The sequence below is a fragment of the Xenopus tropicalis genome, chromosome 2 (assembly GCF_000004195.4).
Source record: "Xenopus tropicalis strain Nigerian chromosome 2, UCB_Xtro_10.0, whole genome shotgun sequence".
NCBI lineage: Eukaryota > Metazoa > Chordata > Amphibia > Anura > Pipidae > Xenopus > Xenopus tropicalis.
In genome coordinates this window covers 164,674,023-164,690,157 of record NC_030678.2, presented here as the reverse complement: position 1 = coordinate 164,690,157, position 16,135 = coordinate 164,674,023, and the positions used below count along the sequence as shown (strand labels likewise).

The following is a 16,135-nucleotide window of genomic DNA, read 5'->3' as shown; positions in this document are numbered from 1 at the left end:
CGCAACAGCATCTTCTCAGTCGCATCTAGGGCAACATCTGTGTCTGGGTTTGGCCAATGGCCGCGGAGGACGACGTCACTCGCCAGCGAACAAAACGCGCGACGTGATTGGTGGAGCGGACCTTCCATCAGCGTGCCATTGGCTGGATGAATTCAAACGCGTTTTTCCCGCCTCCCAGTGACTCTCTCGGATTGGCTCGACCGGCCCTTCCCTTTGTGACGCCGCTGAATTTGCACACATCCGGTTATTTTTCTCCCGTTTTTATATTTGTAAAGAGGGAATAGGCCGAGTAACGTCGAGCCGAGAGCAAAGAGGGGAATAATAAGAGACGAATACGTTTCGGTGGTTCGTACCGAGCTCCGCGCAACCCCAGCGATAAGTCAGAGGCGGTGGCGCGGCTGGTGAAGGAGACGGAGCAGGAAGCACAGGCCGCCCCGTAGGAACGTAGAACCCTATTGCCAAAGCCGGTGTTGCCGGAAGTGTGTGTCCGTGCCCTTCAGTGTTCCCAGTATGGCCTCAGCGCTGTACGCCTGCACCAAGTGTCACCAGCGATACCCGTTCGAAGAGCTCTCCCAGGGGCAGCAGCTGTGCAAGGTCAGTGCCCAGGGCCGCCTTAGGGAACTTCCTTCGGTGTCCCGCCATCACTGGGGCCCAGCAGCCTTGGGTAACAAGGGCATTTCTATTGGGTTCCAGAATCTCATGGGCCTAGTGTGATCACAGGGAAGCCATTAGCTCAGGGGCCCATATGTAGCCTTTGAGTAGTGTAGGAAGGGGTGCTAGTTGGATACCCCAGACCTCCATTCATTGCTAGGAACCCCCTCTTCCCTAACTGAATCCATCTTTCTTCCCTTCAGTAGTTTGAGGGGATGCTGGAAATATATATGAATTACTACTGACTGCTGCTCAGCCTAGGGCTGGGCGATATACCGTTTAATACCGAATACCGGTGTTTTTTTTTTTTTTTTTTTAAACTATATTCATTTTTTAGATACCGCAATACCGGGGTGTCAGGGTACTCACCCGTGCAGCCCGGTCTCGCGCGCGTCCCATGTTCTGCGGGACGTTGCGCACACGCGTCCGGATGCGCGTGCGTCAAAGCGCACAAAGCGTGCACGTCCGCGACGCGGTGCCGGTTCTGCGCATGCGTGGGGGGTATTTAAAGCTATCAAACGCCTCCTCCTGTGCTATGTGTCTGTGGCCTTGCCTGGGAAACTAAACCTGCCTAATTTACCTTACGACTTTCTGTTGCCGATCCTTCGCTTGCCAGACTCTGATTTTCAATACTGCAGTAATTATTCTCTAATTTATTAGGAAATGGGGTTAACACCTAATCATGTATGGAAAAAAAAAATACCGTCAAATACCGTGATACCGATATAATTTTGAAAAATACCGTGATATAAATTTTTGGTCATACCGCCCAGCTCTAGCTCAGCCCTTTGTAAGGAAGATTGCAGCTCTGTTAGGTATTATTAGCCTTCATTGCCCCACAATGTTGTGCTTCATGTTCTACCTAAACTAGAGCTGGGCGGTATGACCAAAAATTTATATCACGGTAGTTTTCAAAATTATATCGGTGTTGCGGTATTTGAGGGTATTTTTTTTTCCATGCATGATTAGGTGTTAACCCCATTTCCTAATAAATCAGAGAATAATTACTGCAGTATTGAAAATCAGAGTCTGGCAAGTGAAGGATCGGCAACAGAAAGTCGTAAGGTAAATCAGGCAGGCTTAGTTTCCCAGGCAAGGCCGCAGACAACATAGCACAGGAGGAGGCGTTTGATAGCTTTAAGTACCCCCCACGCATGAGCAGAACCGGCGCTGTCAGCGCGTCGCAGACGTGCACGCTTTGACATGTACATGCGCTTTGACGAACGCGCGTGCGCAAGGAGGCGCTCGAGACCGGGCCGCACGGGTGAGTACCCTGACACCCCGGTATTGCGGTATCTGAAAAATGAATATAGTTTTAAAAAAAAAACATCGGTATTAAACGGTATATCGCCCAGCCCTACTGTTAGGTATTATTAGCCTTCATTGCCCCACAATGTTCTGCTTAATGTTCTACCTAAACTGGGCTGACATGATATCACAGTGGGTTGCTCGCAGGTCTTAACTTGATCAAACAATGCTGTTTTTTTTTATTTTAAGGGTAGGTAGAGAGTTAAATAATATAGATAGTTACATAGGGTTGAAAAAAGACAAGAGTCCATCAAGTTCAACCCTTCCAAGTAAACTCAGCACCCACACCCTATACTTACCAATCTATATACTCACATACATAAACTATAAATACAACCACTAATACTAACTGTAGGTATTAGTATCACAATAGCCTTGGATACTATGCTTGTTCAAGAACTCATCCAGGCCCCTCTTATAGGCATTAACAGAATCTGCCATTACCCCATCTAGTATTTAAATGTTGTACTCACAAATCTATGGGACCCTTGGATGTGCTGGGAGTTGTGTAAATGCATTGTAGAGGCAGACAAACCTGCTATATAGATGTGCCTCTATTGCAGGGATTTCCCACGTATGGGACACCTGTATGCCAGATAGGCACAAAAGTTTGGCATTATAGCTGTACTGGACCTAGACTGTGCACATGAGTCAACTCCTACTTCCAAATGATGCCAGCTACAACTCTGTATGCCTCTGCCATCCGATTCATGTAGGACTTATTCCTTACACATTTGTATAATTTCATGGAAACAAACAAATAAACAATTTCCCTGTAGCTGTTTTGAGCCAAATGAGCCCCCATGTCTTTTTGTTCTGGTGATACTGAAATCTTAGCAATAAGTAATTAAAACATAACAGTTACAAATGTAAGGAGAGATGTGTCCATACAGCCTGTGAATTACAATGGAGCAGGGTTGTGCTGATGTGAGACTAACAGCTGGCAGCAGTCATTACCCCCACCTACTATCAAGCAGCACATTGGGGCCTATGGCTGTGTTCTGCAATCCTTATATCAATATGTAGGCTAGTGTTTTGTAAATTACTTTATAACCCAAATTAAAGCTTGCCAATGTGTCGGGTTCTATGCAATGATTAACAGCGCACTGCCAAAGCTATGGGCCTGGTGCTCAGATTTCTATAGGAAACTACTTAGAAGATCAATAGAACAGAGGCACTGCTTAGATATGCTAAAGGGGTTCAACCCCACCCATTTTTCTTTTTCTGTCCAAGTGCATACTGTGTTTTAGTGGCACCATTCCTTTGTCAGGTGTACATATGCAGTCATTTACAACTTTATATAATCACCCACAACCAGATATGTATAATTTACTAACAATTATCTTCAGTTGGCAACCCGCTATCCCTGTTTCTTCTATCCGAACAACCGCAACAATGTAAATAAAGTATATTGTACAGTCTTTCTCGCATTCACTTTGGAACAAAAATGAAACTCGTAAAACTTACAAGTTTGTCTTTTAATAATTATAAGTCTTTGTTCAACTCCTTAGGTGCCTGGCTCTGTAATCTCCAAATGCAATGGCCTTCTCTTTGTAATAACCCAGTAACATCTCCACTTTAACTGCCACATACATTTTCCCAACACCATCCACCGCAAAGATGATTATAATCACATTTAAAAATAGTCTAACAAGGGTAGTTTGGCACTTCTCTCCTTTCTGACTTTGTTCCTCTTTTTGATTAGAATTTCTAATTTGTTTTATACTAATTTAACTATCCTTGTCTGCACCATATTAATTAAACTGCATGGGCTGTTAATAAGTATTGGTATTACCCCATCACCAGGCCTAATAGATCACTATAAGTTACGTATGTAATATGTAGGTTACAGTTTTGCATATACCAGTAATATGTGTTTCTATCAATGTATATCCCAAATAAAACACTGACCCCATGACAGGTTACCCAGTTTTGTCATATTAAATTTGAGGATGGGGACTGTTATTATGTAATGCATCTCAGTGTGAAGTTGGCTGCATTGTTGGCCCGTGTCCTCGCTCTTTCCACTTAGTCACATGCTTCCCACATGACATGCTATTACCGTGCCTGTCATGGAATTAATTTTTTGATATATATAGTTCATAGGGTACTGAACACTGGACATTAATTTGTTACATCCTTCTATATATTATAGGTAAATATTGCCTGTGAGTGCGATGTTGGCTTGTTTTTTTTTTTTTTTTCCTGAGAAAAGTTGACTGACTGTCACCTGTTGGTCTGTTTTGTGGGGAATTCTAAGAGGAATCATAGTGACGTTCTACCATATATGTGGATTTATTCATAGGCTCATAAATTAAACTGCAAAAAAGACGTATATATTTTTCCCTCTATAGGAGTGCCGAATAGCTCATCCCATTGTGAAATGCACATACTGTAGATCAGAATTTCAGCAGGAGAGGTAAGAGACCTATATTCTGTTCAAGAGAAACTGAAGCCTATTGGCTAATAGAGATTAATACTTGTATGTTTCTTAGAATGCACCCTCTTTGCTATAGTTGTTAGCCTACCAAGCTCCTCATGATATCCAGTGGCAGTGTGAAGTATTGCCCCAGTTGTGTCAGAGCAAGTAGTTTTTATGCAGCTTTTGCTTTGGGTGTAACCACAGAGCTCAGGTCACACTGGCATGTTTACTTCATAGCTTATTGGAAAGCAATATTCATGCAGGAGAACTCTGTCCTCCACCCAAAGACGTAGTAACAAAGTGAAAGCAGTAACACAAATAATTTTAAAAAGCATTGTAAGTTTGTAATGTATAATAGGAACTGGGTAATGTTGTTTATATCTTCTCTACTCTGACCCAGCATAGCAGTATATTGTGGCCTCGCTGCTAGGGTTAAATTGAAATTCATAATCAGTTTATGTTAATTGGAACTGTTGATATTCTTTCAGGTATTTACTGTTATTTTGTTTATAAGAGATGTGTTAAATTTCCCTTTTCTTACTCATTTCCTATATCTTTATTTTGTTTTCTTTAGTAAAACCAACACAATATGCAAGAAGTGTGCGCAAAATGTTAAGCAATTTGGCACTGTAAGTATAAATACTATTTAATTGTATCCCATAGTAGTATTATTTCCAGAAACATTGTTCTTCAAACTTCTTGCCTTTGTTGCTTGTAATTGGTAGCTCAAAACCTTTTTTTATTTACTTTAGCCCAAGCCTTGCCAGTACTGTAACATCATAGCTGCATTCATTGGCACAAAATGTCAGCGCTGCACCAACTCAGAGAAAAAATATGGACCTCCACAGACATGTGAACAGTGCAAGCAGCAATGCGCTTTTGATCGGAAGGAGGAGGGAAGAAGAAAGGTATTACATTTTCAGTGGAAAAGCAAAACACCACTCTCCCCCCTGCTTTAGACTGTTTAGTTGCTTGTGTATAGGTAATAAATGTCCCTGACTGGCTTCTAGTGTTCTAACATCTAACCTTACACAATATTTATGTACTCTATGTGTAGGGATTTACTGCAGGGAGCCCTTTGACATTGTAGATTTATATTCACCATTTTTTCACTGTGGTTATCTGCTGGTTTTTAATGGCTGCTGTTTGATACACCCCCAACTTTTTTTTTTTTTTTTTTTAACATGTTCTTTACAAACAGCAGACTGAATATGTCAGTCATACTGCATATTGCACTCTGGGTATACATGTTTGTAAATCTGCTTACACGAAGTGAGTTTGGCAGTATGTTACTTATCAAACATTTTGCTTGTAGGTTGATGGAAAGTTATTGTGCTGGCTTTGTACCCTCTCCTATAAGAGGGTTCTTCAAAAGACTAAAGAGCAACGGAAAAGTCTGGGATCAACCCATTCAAATTCGTCTTCCTCTTCTCTTACGGAGAAAGATCAGCATCATTCTAAACATCACCACCACCACCATCATCACCACAGGCACAGCAGCAGCCACCACAAGTACGTGTCCCGTCCTAAGTTACATTTAGACAGCGTCAATACATTGAAAGGTTGATTAGAACTAATGAGCCATTAAATCTGTTAATTCCTTGATTTTCCTATCTCTCCTCTCTTCAGAATTAGTAGTCTGAGTCCAGAACCAGAGCAGGGAATATGGAAACAAAGGTGAGTTGATCATAATATAATGCTGTCTGCAGCAGTGTTCTGGGACCTGAACTCCCTGTGCTGCTCAGAGAATCTGTACAGTTTCCACAGTGGGACGTCAAGCCTTAGTATCCAACTTGGAACAAGGTGTGGGGGGGGTCTTGAATGACTGTCGGCCTTATAGGGGTGGGAAAATGGTGTGAGACACAGGCAGATTATCATCATTTTGTTTTGTTTATGTACTTTTTAACGTAAGCCAAACTTGAGTAGCTTTTGTCAGAAAGGTGGGTATTTTTCCCTTGAAACCCAAGTAAATTTTTTGGGAAGCTTGGATATCTCAAGTTGTAGAACCAAACTAAATATGCATCCGTAACTAAACTGGGTTGTCAAACATGGTTTATTATGTGAGGGTAGTATCCTCTAAAATAGAATTTTAAAACATTGAGATTTTCTGTGGTGCTCATTTAAGTTAAGTCAACTTACCCTGTTACCTGTCTTTTTATAAGTTAAAGCATGGGCACTATATTTTATCAAAGTAGTTTTCTCTCTTCTGTGGAAACATTTAGATCAGAATATCGGAACCACTTTGCTCCTTTATTTCTTTTTTTGTTCTTATCAGAACAGTAAACCCATAATGTGTGGTTAGCTGCCTATTTAAACTGAATGCTTTGGGGGCTGCATTGATTTTTTATTTTTTTTCTACTCCTCCCACAGAAGAGAATTGGGGGGGTCTTAGAAGGGCTCTGCCATCCTTTGCAGTAAAAACTTCTTAGGTAGATGAGCTTTAAGGATACATACTGCCTTGCTTACACAGCGAGGAACTCCATTAACTTGTGTATTAATGTTACTGCACATGTATGATTCACATACACTAATGCTTCTGATTTCAGTCATAAGTCCAGTACCGTGATTCAGAATGAAACTCCAAAGAAAAAGCCCAAACTGGAATTCAAGCCATCTAATGGAGATAGGTTGGTTTTTCTTTTTCAGTTATTTGTCATAATTTTGGGTTTATATCCAATTTATTTTTGTACTTCAAGGGTAAACAAAAGGGTCTTCTGGGAGTAGGGGAAGTAATGGTAATGCCACTCGTAGCATTTCTGGAGTGGTGGCAAAAGCCCAATTGACTGCCTGCCCCCGCTAGCGACAGCTGGTTACTAACCCAAAAACACACAGATGTTCATTTTTGAACCAAAAACTGCCAGTCATGAGCTGTTTCCATTCATGCTATTTGCTCTGTTATCCTCTATTGCTGGAGTTGATTGCACTCAAGGAGATGTATTACTGCGGCATTTTTGGGACAAAAAGGGGAATAGAATGACTATCTGGTCAGGCTGTTTAAGGGAGAGTGTGTAAGCAAATAGTGATTTTTAAAGGAAAACTCTTTCTAGACAAACCCATGGACATGAAAAATGTAATAGGGCATTAATGTGGTTTGCATTATGGTGATTTAAACTTTAATATCAGGCTAACACCTCTTTGTGGGATTGTAGGCTTTTCTTGTCCTTGCATTTCAGTCGTTTTTATCCCTTCATCTCGGGTATTAAGCTGTAGAGCATGCTTTATTGTATGCATGTAACCTTTCATGTGCAAATCCACCATGTTTAAACCCGAAGCATATCGTTTTATTTTTTTTGAAGTTGAGAATATGTTCCCTAAATGACTGTAGATATCTCTCTCATGATTCTGCTTTTATCCCCTCCAGTAGCTCTATCAATCAGTCCACGGACAGTGGAGGCACAGACAACTTTGTCCTGATCAGCCAGTTAAAGGAGGAAGTGATGTCTCTGAAGCGTCTCTTGCAGCAAAGAGATCAAACTATTCTTGAAAAGGACAAAAAGGTAGTTGTATTCCTTGGTCCTTGCCAGCCTTTCCTCTAGTATAGGTGTTGACTTTCAGCCCTTTGTGGGGACGTTTCTGGTGTGTGTAGTTCAGCAACACCTGCAAGGCTGCACATTGCCCATCCTTAGTCTTCTAGGTCTCTAGTAGATATTGGATTTTGCACATTGAAATCAAGAACTCGCTACTAGAACAAGGATTAGATTTTGGAAGAGGAATTCTGGGTAATATATAGTGCCCTTCATCTAGACTGTTCTTGGGTGAGGAAATGGCCACGAGAGCTGGTAAAAGTAATAGTTTCTCTTTCCTGCTGGCACCTTTTAAGATTGCTAATAATATCTAAGCTTTTTGGAGCTTTTACCTCGTTTGACTACTCCGTGTGGATCTGTCCAAAGGAATTGCATTAGTAAGCAAAGGAAATGTGGCGGCTTCCAGATTTATAGAAAATCCACTTGCTGCGTGGCTAGCCGGTTATTTACACATCTATTGCTGATCTCATTGATTAATGTGTTAATAGGTCCAATGCATCCATTTAAAAGGACACGCCCCTTTAATTCAATGTTTATGAAATGTACCTTACACAAGGTTTAGTGGTTTTCGCAACCTTGTAAACATTGCACTTAAGGGATTAAATGAGTGAATTTTCAGCCATCTGCTTTGCATGGACTTAAGTTTATCCCTACAATTGGCGTCTTTTTATTTAAAGGGGTGCTATAAAATGCATTTGTGAGGTTGCAGCTAAATCCCTTCGATCACATCTATTCCAACACATGCTGCGTGTTAGTCTGCAGCAGGTTTCACCTATGCTGATTAAGTAGTAATTTCAGTGGATGTGATTCATATTTGTAAAATAATAATGGGATTAACCTTTGCATATGTGTAGAAATCTACACAGCCCTCTACTATATTTCATACACAGTGTAAATTGATACATGAATCATGGCCATACAGAAGCCAGTGCAGGCACCTACCTTAAATGCTATTTAGCCTTATATGATGTGAAATTTATACTAGTGGGATTGTAAAGGGATATGCACACCCACATGAGGTCTAGTTTTGTTAGCATCCATCTTCCTTTATCAGTTATAGTCCATATCCTTACTAATGCAGATCCTTTGGACTGGTCCACGGTTAGGAGTGAGGGGAAAGGTGAAATTGATATCAATCTTAATAGAGGTCACCAGTGAAACAGTATTATTTCTTTCACCAACTATATTATTGCTCTCGCAGTGCTTCCCCCGCCCAAAGTGCATCTAGATGGAGGACAAGACTGCCTTCCCCAGTTTTCAGAATTTCCTGAAGCCTCTGGCAGCAGCCTGCCTGAAACCAGGAAGAAGCATGTCCCCAGCACTAAGCAATAAGGTAAAACCATCCCGTAGGAAAGCTGCACAAAGTATAGCCAACCTATAAGAACTATAGAATAATGCTAAATGATCACAAGGGCCTTACCGCCATTAAAATACATTGCATGTTAAGATGCCTTTTGGCACTTTACCGATCAAAGCTCAATTCATTTAAAAGAGCTTCCCTAGGATTACATTTCATTTGCCTTACTGGCTTGAGTTTTTTCTTTTGATTCAGTTTCTTTTTTTTATTTCATTGTAGCTAACCGAGTTGAAAGCAGACTTCCAATACCAAGAGAATAATCTGAGGACAAAGATGAACGGCATGGATAAAGCTCACAAAGACTTTGTCGAGCAGTTGCAGGTAAGTACTTTTCACCAGATCTGTGCTGTGCGCAACTGAGGTTACATCTAACACAGCAGATCATGGAGGGAGGTGCAAAGCCAGTGGTGCACATGTGGGATTGTCTTCTGGTTGCAATTGTAGCCAGGATGATATTTAAAGGGGTGTTTCAACTTCAACTTTTGTTATGTAGTTATTGATATTGTAAGACAATACAATTTGCAATTGTCTTTTTGTGGTTATTCGGTTATGTAGCTTTTTGTTAAGCAGCTCACCAATTTGGTGTTTCTGCAGCTATTTAGTTACTAGGGCCTTATTTACCCTAGCAACTAGGCTGTGTTTTAATAATAGGCTATTAATAGGCAAAGACTGAATAGGAAGATAAGAAATAAAAAATAGCAATAACAATAAAATTGTACCCTCGCAGAGCAATCGTTTTTTGTCTGCCAGTCAGTGACCCCCTCCCCCCCCCCATCTGAAAGCTACAAAGAGGTAGTAAAGGAAAACAAAAATAAATAAATAAGTTAATTTAAAGGTGAACCACCCCTTTAAATGAATGTATCCTAGTTCCATTCAGTTAATTATGCACACAGTGCCACATTATTACTAATAGCCTATATTATTGTATTATTTCATTTATTTGTATTTTGATTTATTTCTAGGGCAAGAACCGAGAATTACTGAAGCAAGTTGCAGCTTTGTCAAAGGGTAAAAAATTTGACAAAAGTGGGAGTATACTTACATCTCCTTGAGGAAAAGTAAAACAGGAGGACACAGCGTAATTCTGTGAAGCCCTTAAAAATACTTAGGGGATAAACGGGTAAACTCTCAGTACCGTGGTAATCGTTTTTTAAAGCTAGTACTTGGGTTTTTATTACTACTAAGTCTCACACAAAGCAACTTCAACTGGCTTGAAGACCATTTTGTGTCAGTTCTGCAGTGGGAGGAAACACTACAGCACTGTCCTTCAGTCACAAGGCAATAAACACAGGAATAAAACGTCAAAACAACAGAATAATATCAGTATGTGGCCTTACATTACCTACTGATGCTCTCACTCACTAGCTGCTTTCATCCTACGTGGCACACACATTCACCTTTTGGTTTTATTGTAAGTAGATGTTTGTATTAGACTCCGGCAGGTTGAATTAAGGTGCTTAACCCTCTCAGTGCTGGACTGACTTGCAGTGTATTTATTGTCTGTACATTGCAAACCCCCTCAGCATTGGATTAGGTTAAATGAACTACTGTGTAAATGAAGAGATTTATTGTAGATCGACATTTCATTTCTGAAAATCCTAAATGTATTGTATCGTGCCTGCTGGATGAAAGGTGTGCTTTTTGTACCGCCTGTTGTGAATTTATACTTGCAAGTGCCTTTTGTTGTAAGATTTAATTTATTCAAGTATTTACGAGGAGGGGAGACGTGTACATAATGTGTATAATGTTCTTATGTGGAGGTTTTATCACTTATGTACTGATCTGTAAGCAGAGGGCCACAGATCAAAGCTATAGGGCCAGAAATTGGGAAGCTTTTTTTTTTTTCTTTCCAGATGTTGAATGAACTTTTGCCAATCCCTTTGGCTACTGTGGGTTGTATCTGAATGTCTGGGGGGCTGAAGCTTGGGTGGTGCTGATAGGAGTGCAAGCAGTTGTGTTGATCTCTGAGCAGAGGCCATACTCATGGCTCTGGGGTGTGGATAGCCATGTAACCTGTACTCATCATGGCCATATTTGTGTAGTTTAGTAGGTTTTATCTTGTACATACTAAAGCTGTTCGTAAAATAACCATGCTGCCACTTCTGCAGGCAGAGCGTCTATAACCCTTGTAATCGTGCTTTTGTGGCACTAGATGGAATCCCGACATCATGGAATCTCTAGCAGGACATGCAGCTGTAGGTAGTTTATGCAAGAAGCTGGTACCGTAGCCTGCAGTTGTACATATCACTTTATGTGCATTTCAAAGGTAACTTCCTGCGTCTTGTAAAAAATAATTTTCTGATCCTCCCCCACATATATACTGTTTGTTTTTGTTTTTGTTCTTTTTTTCTTTACCAGGTGGCCATATTTTAAAATATTCATTCTTTGTGTGTAGAGAGAGTTTATGCATGTACAGGTACTAAATCTCCACCTTCCTGTCATCATAACACACTCCAGGGAATTTTTAAATACTTTGTATTATATACAATGGCCGGTGTGTGTATGGTTGTTCTATGTAAAGCTGTAACCAACCTGTCTATTTAAAACTACATTGTTATGATCCAAATTAAAGTTTGCCCTTAGATTTCAGAGACCTATACCCACTAGTAACATTTTTTTGCAATTTTTAGATTTTTTTTTTTTTATCTGGCACGGGATCGCCCTCTGCCACTTTGTGTTTAAAACTGCTAATATCATGACGGCTAAAATAAAATGTCAAGTAGATTTCCTCTTACTAAGTGCTTGGCAAGCACTATCATTTTAGTCTTGTGTTTGTCATTGGGAGTATTAATCTATATACATGAGACACTCTTACAATACCAGCACATTTTATGCTTAATGCCAGCCCACATGATAAGTGTGTGTGATTTTTAGACCCAATAATCGGCGACTGAAACGAGTGGCTAAAATGCCTGCGGGCACCGTGCTTTTTATGTGACTGTGTGTGTGTGTCTTAAATATACCTTTTTATATTCTGTCTTAAACAGAGGGAAATTAGAAAAAAATAAAAATGTCTGCAAGTAGCATGATGGGCTTGCATGCAGGATTAGCCCCGGTTTTTGTCGCCCAGCCGGTGGGTTCTACACTCCTATCACCTCACTCTAAAACAGCACTCTAGTGATTCCCATGCAGTCTCTTATTCGTAGTGACACTGCTGCTCATTCTCCCCCCTGGCTGCTACATCTAGAGTGCAGCAGAACCAGTCTGTCTATGCATTTTCCTCCTATTCGGTCCCTAGTGCTATGGGCCTGTGCACAAACAAGGGGAGCATTACTTGCCAATAACTCATAGTACTCCTGTTGTGGAGCTGTTACTTCTCAGGATCAACTACCGCACGTTAGCTTGTTCTTTTCTTTACAGCTTACAGAAAGCGCCTACTAAAAATGAGCTTTGGTAGGAGGATTTATTTTCCATATGTGATGGTAAAACCACAAATGTCCCTGTGTTGGTGCCAGCCAACCATGGCGTGCCTGCTAAAAGCTGTATGGTTTGTACATTTAGATATTAGATCTTAATCATGACTTGAAGGACATGATCTAACGTTTGTAACAGGAATGTTCACAAACCTCCACCTCCATCAAGGGAATTCTGTTATCCCTTCCCCATTAATTCTTTAGTTTTATGTGTGCCAGACCGTGTCCCAAGTTATGTCTGACCTTATAACTCAAAGGTGGGGTGTGCATTAATCTGAGGCAGTAACATACAGTATCCAGTACTGGTAATTCTAAAGCAAGTGGAGACTGACAACCTTCAGCTCTTAATATTGCCTGGGAGACTGACAACCTTCAGCTCTTAATATTGCCAATAGGCTCTGTTACACTACCTGCTTATTGGGGCTTAAGATGGCCATACAGTGAAAGATCTGCTCATTTTAGTGACCCTGTGGTGGGCGATATCAGGTAGGTCCAAGGGCCAAAGCTTCCAATCACATTGACAGCATAGGATGTAGGCCGTCGGGGCAAGGACCAATCAACATCTGGGTGATTTTTGGCCAGGTATCGATTGGAATAGACCCCTCTAATGGCTCCATATGCAGATCAATAAACTGCCAACTTGGTCCTTCAGCAGCTTTAATCAGCCAGTGTATGGCCACCTTTAGCTAGGGCCTCTACATACCAATGCAATGATGATAGAGCCTCCAGCATGAACAATGGAGAGAACATGCTTTGGGGGTATTTAGAGCAGGGTAGAAATTGAAATATTTCCCATTAATTATAATTGTGAGCTTGCATGGGAGATTATAAGTTACAATTTTTCCCAATAATGAAACAAAATAGTGTCTTTAGGCGCAAATAGAAACTGTATAAAAATGTTCCTTTACCTTCATAAGCATAGTGGGCAGCCATACGCTCTGCAATGCTGTTATTATACAATGAGCCCCCCCCTGCTTTCCTGGCTCTGCCACTTTCTATTTCTATTCACAAATGAAGTACAAAATTCTAATGTTTTTAGAAGCTGGAAGTTATTTTGTTTGGTTCTATAAAACCTTCACAAAGTATATAGAAAAAAAGGGTAAATGTCCAAGTAAACTTTGTTGCTATTCTGAGATGATTTGTATTTGAATTTGTTTTTGCTTGTTTCTGCCTCTAATTCAGATTGCTGTCTGGTTGCCTGGGTCAGTGACACTTGGCAACCGGAAAAAATGATTTTAAGCGTAGCTTTTTGTACTTTAGTATTGTGTCTATGTGTTGTCTAGTGTCCGAGACCCTGGCAACCAGATAACACATCCAGACCGAGCACCATCGATCAAACTTCATTCAGATTCTGCCTATAACATAAATCGCTTGCAAACAGTGGCATTTGTGTTGCAATACCATGAAGGATGTACTTACCCTTTAGCGCCACAAACAACTATTTAATATTTCAGAATTTTGTTTTGCGGGGTGGATTTTTTTTTATTTTTTTAGGGGCTTCACAGTATTAGGTCCATCTTTAAATATTATATCTATGTCATAACCTCATTTTTTAACTTGAATTATTTTTTTTTTTATTTAAAAAAACAAAAACAAATAAAAAAAAATAAATACAAAAGTATATGGAATTCTATACCTGGTCTTGGGTCTGTAGTGAAATGATATTTGGAATGGTTTTTTTCCTTTCTATGTGGATTGAATAAGATGTAATGTATTGTACTTTCTAGTTTTTAAATGTCGAGTAGCTTTGCTCTGTGCGAGCGGATTCGTGCTTTTTAAGCTTGTGAATATGCCCCGCCCACATCATGTATATTTGTCCCAATAATGCATCCTTGGGCTCTGCTCTGCTTTTTCACCTGTATAGATTATTGAAATACTGTACTTGCACATCTTACCGTTGGCATTTTGTATATTATTTTCTAAAATCCCAATATTTCACAATAAAAACATATTTAAAATTGCATTTTTGAGTCCATTCGAACACTGCATTATTTATAAAGCGCCAACATATCCCGCAGCGCTGTACAATAAGTGGGTTTCATACATTGGACATACAGAGTAACATATAAAGCAATCAATAACCGATACAGGAGGGGAAGGGAGCCCTGCCCAAAAGAGCTTACACTCTACAAGGAATTACTGCATTTCATACATTGGGCATACAGAGTAACATATAAAGCAATCAGTAACCGATACAGGAGGGGAAGGGAGCCCTGCCCAAAAGAGCTTACACTCTACAAGGAATTACTGCATTTCATACATTGGGCATACAGAGTAACATATAAAGCAATCAATAACCGATACAGGAGGGGAAGGGAGCCCTGCCCAAAAGAGCTTACACTCTACAAGGAATTACTGCATTTCATACATTGGGCATACAGAGTAACATATAAAGCAATCAATAACCGATACAGGAGGGGAAGGGAGCCCTGCCCAAAAGAGCTTACACTCTACAAGGAATTACTGCATTTCATACATTGGACATACAGAGTAACATATAAAGCAATCAGTAACCGATACAAGAGGGGAAGGGAGCCCTGCCCAAAAGAGCTTACACTCTACAAGGAGAAAGGGTTGAGACACAAGGTGTGGGAATGGGCAAGACCAGAGTTGTGAGAGGTGTGGCACAGGGTATTGCTAAACTAGATTAGGGTAAGCCTCTCTAAATAAATGCCAATAACATTTTGTGTGAATATATTGTAAACATTTTTATTAAAGAAAAGTAAAGCCTCCCAGGCAAAAGTTTTAGCAGCAGTGCCCCCTCTTTAATCACTTCACTGACATTTGCCCCAACTTATCTGTGCCCCCATAGCATGTCCTGAACTACAGAGCCCCACCTGTTCCCAGCAGCCATCTTGGTGATCAGCAAGCAGCACAGGCACACTGGCACCCAAACTGGGATATTGGGGTACAGAGTTGGACTGACCCAACAGGGCACTGTATAAAAACCCCAGTGGGCCCTAGTCCTATTGGACCTCTATTCACCAGGCATGTTGGTGTGGGGGCCGGATTGCTGCTGCCCAGTAATGAGTAGGGGCTAGAGAAGAAGGGATTTAGATCCTTAAATCTTGTTACAGAAGTGGAATTACACAAATATAGGAAACATTTGAAAAAAATGATGTATAGGTTCTCTGTGAAAACTAAAATTACCCCTCAGGAAATGCCCCAAAATGAAATGCAAAATCCTTATTCCGAGGCTCCTGTCGCTGTGGGACTGGGTTTGATGGCACCAACAGATTTACTAAGAGCTAAAGGCAAATTCATAAAAAAAAAAAAAAAAAAAAATGTCGGGAAAATGACAATCTGAAAACTGTCAATTCACAAAAGTGGAGATAGAGGTTTGTGAATTAGGTGGAAAATCTTACAAATCTGTCTCCACTTTTATTTTGTCTCAATATCATAGTTACATAGGGTTGAAAAAAGACCAGTGTCCATCAAGTTCAACCCATCCAAGTAAACC

At 40.5% G+C, this 16,135-nt stretch overlaps 1 protein-coding gene across 3 annotated transcripts; it reads left to right on the top strand.

Annotated features, from left to right (window-relative positions):
- The first annotated feature begins 147 nt into the window (after positions 1-147).
- Positions 148-14,638, top strand: fam76b (family with sequence similarity 76 member B). 3 transcript variants are annotated; one of them, NM_001015947.2, is made up of 11 exons: positions 502-594; positions 4,314-4,378; positions 4,956-5,010; positions 5,134-5,289; positions 5,697-5,893; positions 6,011-6,058; positions 6,928-7,008; positions 7,743-7,878; positions 9,482-9,583; positions 10,225-13,857; positions 13,981-14,296. In NM_001015947.2, the coding sequence occupies exons 1-10, from the start codon at positions 511-513 to the stop codon at positions 10,312-10,314; spliced, it is 1,014 nt and encodes a 337-aa protein (NP_001015947.2). In that variant the 5' UTR covers positions 502-510; the 3' UTR covers positions 10,315-13,857; positions 13,981-14,296. The 3 variants fall into 3 exon arrangements, with proteins under 3 accessions (XP_012812369.1, XP_017946719.1, NP_001015947.2); XM_012956915.3 differs by having other exon boundaries at positions 148-594; positions 7,746-7,878; positions 10,225-14,638; XM_018091230.2 differs by having other exon boundaries at positions 148-594; positions 10,225-14,638.
- The last annotated feature ends 1,497 nt before the right edge of the window (positions 14,639-16,135 follow it).